The 3,845-nt window shown below is 39.0% G+C and overlaps 1 protein-coding gene across 1 annotated transcript in view; it reads right to left on the reverse strand.

Moving 5' to 3' along the window:
• Positions 1-2,895: 2,895 nt before the first annotated feature.
• The window catches only part of zgc:110699 (uncharacterized protein LOC325371 homolog), a 5,273-nt gene continuing 4,323 nt past the window's right edge, over positions 2,896-3,845 (reverse strand). Inside the window, exon 7 of the mRNA XM_035677909.1 lies at positions 2,896-3,409. Within this exon, the coding sequence (XP_035533802.1) occupies positions 3,301-3,409 (109 nt within the window). The 3' untranslated portion in view covers positions 2,896-3,300. The remainder of the gene's footprint in view (positions 3,410-3,845) is intronic.

Consider the following 3,845-nt stretch of genomic DNA (forward strand, 5'->3'; position numbering starts at 1 on the left):
CTCTCCGCACATTCATTGTTTTCATCATCCTCTTCTGTCTCTCTCTATCTGTCTCAGATCCTCTCAGGTTTGTTGGCATCACAAAGCACAGAGGTGGAGAACACAGTTTATATGTGTCTGAGTGAGTCAGATGGGTTCAGTCACACTATCACTACCAGACAATTACTATTAGTCCTGACCATGTTAAGAGGTTGGAGTGTATTCACTGTAGCACCCACTCATGGTGGTGAATATAAATTCATATTTTGATGTTAATGACTTCTATTTTCCTATGTGCGTTGACATTAAATTATTAGTCAGGGTCGGCACAAGACTGTTCCCCGAGCAGGACCCCCTCAGCCACCACCACAACCATCCAACATACTGCCTCACCTGAAATAAAACTAGTGCCATTAGGACCGAGGTATGCAGAGAAATAGAACAATAAATCAGTATATAAAGAAAATAATCTTAAAGGTTCAGTGTGTAACATTTAGGAGGATCTATTGTCAGAAATGGTCTACAGTATTCACAGGTATGTTTTCATTAGTGTATAATTACCTGAAAATATGATCTGTTGGGTTTTCTACCATATAATGAGCTGTTTTTCTACAGAGGGAGCGGATCATCTTCTACACAGGCCACCATATTGAACTAACCAAACCAAACACTGGCTCTAGATAGGGCCTTTTACATTTTTAGCATTATTCAAAGCCACCGTAGTTTCTCCTACACGCTTTGAAGGCTGAGCTGTATTCAAAAGGTTGCAATCTACAACTTCACCACTAGATGCCACTAAATCCTACACACTGTACTTTAACACAAGCTACTAAACACTTTATTGTTTTTGATGGAGCATTCTAAAATCTTTGAAGACCTTGAGTCAAGATTGAACTTTAACACTCAATAGGGATTTACAGTTTTATGTAATATTGCGACAATTAATGCTAATAAAAACGGACAGAAATAATAACAGTGGAGCAAGAACCAAAAGGGCTTAGAAAGGGTCAATAACAAACGTGTAATTTGTTGTAGAACTGTAGAAAATATTTGTATCTAAGCAAAATCTTCCTTTTTAATGTTTTCTTTTGTGGCAAATACTACAATTTTACTTTATAATCCGCAAGATTAAAGTCATGGTTGATTTGGTGACACCTGTGGTGGTAGTAACAGCATGTGTGTTTTAAAAATACAGGTCTGTTCAAAATGACATGTGAATCAACCCAAGGCAGCAACAAAGGCACCTGGAGTAGCTACTCTGTCAGAAATGCAACAGAAGAAGAGAAACTTGTGTATGTTTACAATGCAAACAACAAGGATTCACCACATCACATTTTTAAAAATATAGAAGACAGTCAACAGCTACAATTTGACTTTCAAATGCCCAACATTGGCTCTCTCTCTTGTCTTCTCTATTACATCTAGTACATGCATTCATCATTTTCAGAAAAACCTGTGTGCATACAATTTGAATCCTGTGCAGGAAAGCAAAGCTGGACTGCCAGTAACAATGAAAACTACCATGTAGAGATTCAAATGATTCAATTACACAATGCAGATACACTGAATGTCTAATGGTGAAAAAACACCGGCCATAAATTGTGTCAAAAATGGGGTCTGATATAATGAAAATCTGTAACTATATGCACATTTTCATCCTCTGTGCTTGTAAAGAGCGGTTCTGTGGTTGGTTGGTTGGTGGTAGCTGGGTGGAGTAGTTGATGTATGGTAAATGGTCGTGGGGGTGGACAGAGTGATGGGATGGAGAGTAAGCACACAGTCAATCTTCCCATAATGCTTTTACGAGAGGCTGGAGTTAAAGCAGTGCGTATAAACAGTGTAGTCAGACTGAGTATGGCTGCAACTGAGCATCTCTTCTTTCCTTTCTCTGCTCCATACAGACAAAAAAAGATGCCAAAGAAGCCCAATGTTTTCCTTGCCTGTTATAGTCTGTCTTATTTTCTGCAGCTCGCTGAGTTGCTTTTTCCTGTCTCTCTCTTTTTTTTTCATTTGTCTCTTGCTGATCATAAAGTTCAGGAGTTCAGAGTGAGAAATGAGTAGGGAGAAAGACATACATGGAAAGGAATACAGAGACTAAAGTTAAATAATGCCAAGACTGTAATCAAAGCCAGCCTCATTCTTTACACACTGTTACATCATCTACACAAACTCCTTTAACAAGAGCAAGATTTACTGTTTTACCTTCAGTGGCTGGTTCATTTATTGATTGGTTAAACTCTGGTACAGATTATACACCAAAATGTAAAATTATAAAAAGAAACTTTGAAGTTGAGGCATTCTGAAGAATGTGGACACACCAACATAAATCATCTTATTCCAAAACCATGGGCATTAATCTGCAGCCTCCACTCTTCTGGGAATGGACTCCACAAGATCTCACCGATGTTGGGCCATAAGGTCTAATTTGAATGGGTTGAGGTCAGAGCTCGGTGCAGAGGAGTCTTCCACACCAAACCGGACGGTGGTACTCATATGCCTTTGGTAAAATTGTGCATTTGATGTGCTGTGGGACTGTGGTGAGTGTGCACCAGATGAAATGACTGTACTGCCCTCTACTGGAGAATGGAGCAAACAACTAGGGTATAAACTCTTCCTGACAGAAATGTCATGCTTTCATGTAAATGGTAGCTCTCATGCAGGAGCTCTCCTTTAATACAGTAAATAATCCTAAAAAGATGAGTGTGGAACTGAGTGCAAAACATATGCAACAGTCTGTAATAAGAGAAACATATTTTATTTGTACTTCAAGTTAATGTATTTGTACCTGTGTAACTGCACAGACACTGTCTTCTAAAATAACTTGATCTAACACTAAAATTCAACCTAAACATAAAATATATATTTGCAGCCACTACGGGGGTCTCTCACACTAAAACAATAACAACATTACCTGAATAAAATGACATATTTCTCTGAGTTTGAACATTGTTGGAAACATTTAGAGTAATGTAAGTGCACAACTCAACATAATATAAAACATAGGTCTAGTGTTTATAGTGCAGAAATGTTACATATTATATCTTTAAAAGAGGACATCCTCTGTCTTTGAAAGTGTATTTGGGCCACTGTGTTTTCACCTCTGATGAACAGCCTTGGACTCTCATCCAGGCCCATTAAACTGTCTGCTGCTTGTAAAGTAGAGGACAGGAGCTGATGTGATTGCCCATTACTGAAGTTCACCCAACTCTTCACCTGTTGACACATTATTCCTTCTTCTGAGCTGGAATTGGTGTGGGTAAGACAGCACACAGTTTTCTCAAATGTCCCGCAGTAAAAACACCTGAATTTGTTCGCTGCTGGTCACCACTGCATGGTCTTAGATCGGGTCAGTTTCCTGGTCAGAGCGTGGCGAACAGTCAGCATGTAAGAGCGGCGGTCAGGCAGAGGGCGCTGCTGATCCAGCACCAGCCTGTTAGACACAAGAAAGAAAACATCACCATCAGACGCCAGTTAAAGAACACGTGCAGCAGCTGTGTATGTTCTTACCTGCAGGACTAGAGATAAGGTATATGAGGGTCAGCTGACAAATATAAAGCGTGGTATCTCCTGTACTGTATATGCAGTTAGTATGCAAGAAATCAACATACTTTTACAGTTTTATTTTGACAGGAAACTATGAAACACAGAGTCGTCAATCAAACCGGGACTTTAAATTTGCCAATTGCCATTTTTTGTTTTTGTTTTCCAAGATCCTTCTGGAGCTGCCCTTACCACCATCCACAATTTATTTAAAAATGTATTTAAAATGAGCGTAGTAGGGAATTGAGATGCAGTTTATATTGCATGCTTAAGCATATATCAGATTTGGTGTCATTTAAAGATGCCTTCTTAAGGATTTTAATGTG

Source organism: Morone saxatilis, unplaced genomic scaffold (genome assembly GCF_004916995.1).
Source record: "Morone saxatilis isolate NCDOM2014 unplaced genomic scaffold, NCSU_SB_2.0 Contig6, whole genome shotgun sequence".
Taxonomy (NCBI): domain Eukaryota; kingdom Metazoa; phylum Chordata; class Actinopteri; family Moronidae; genus Morone; species Morone saxatilis.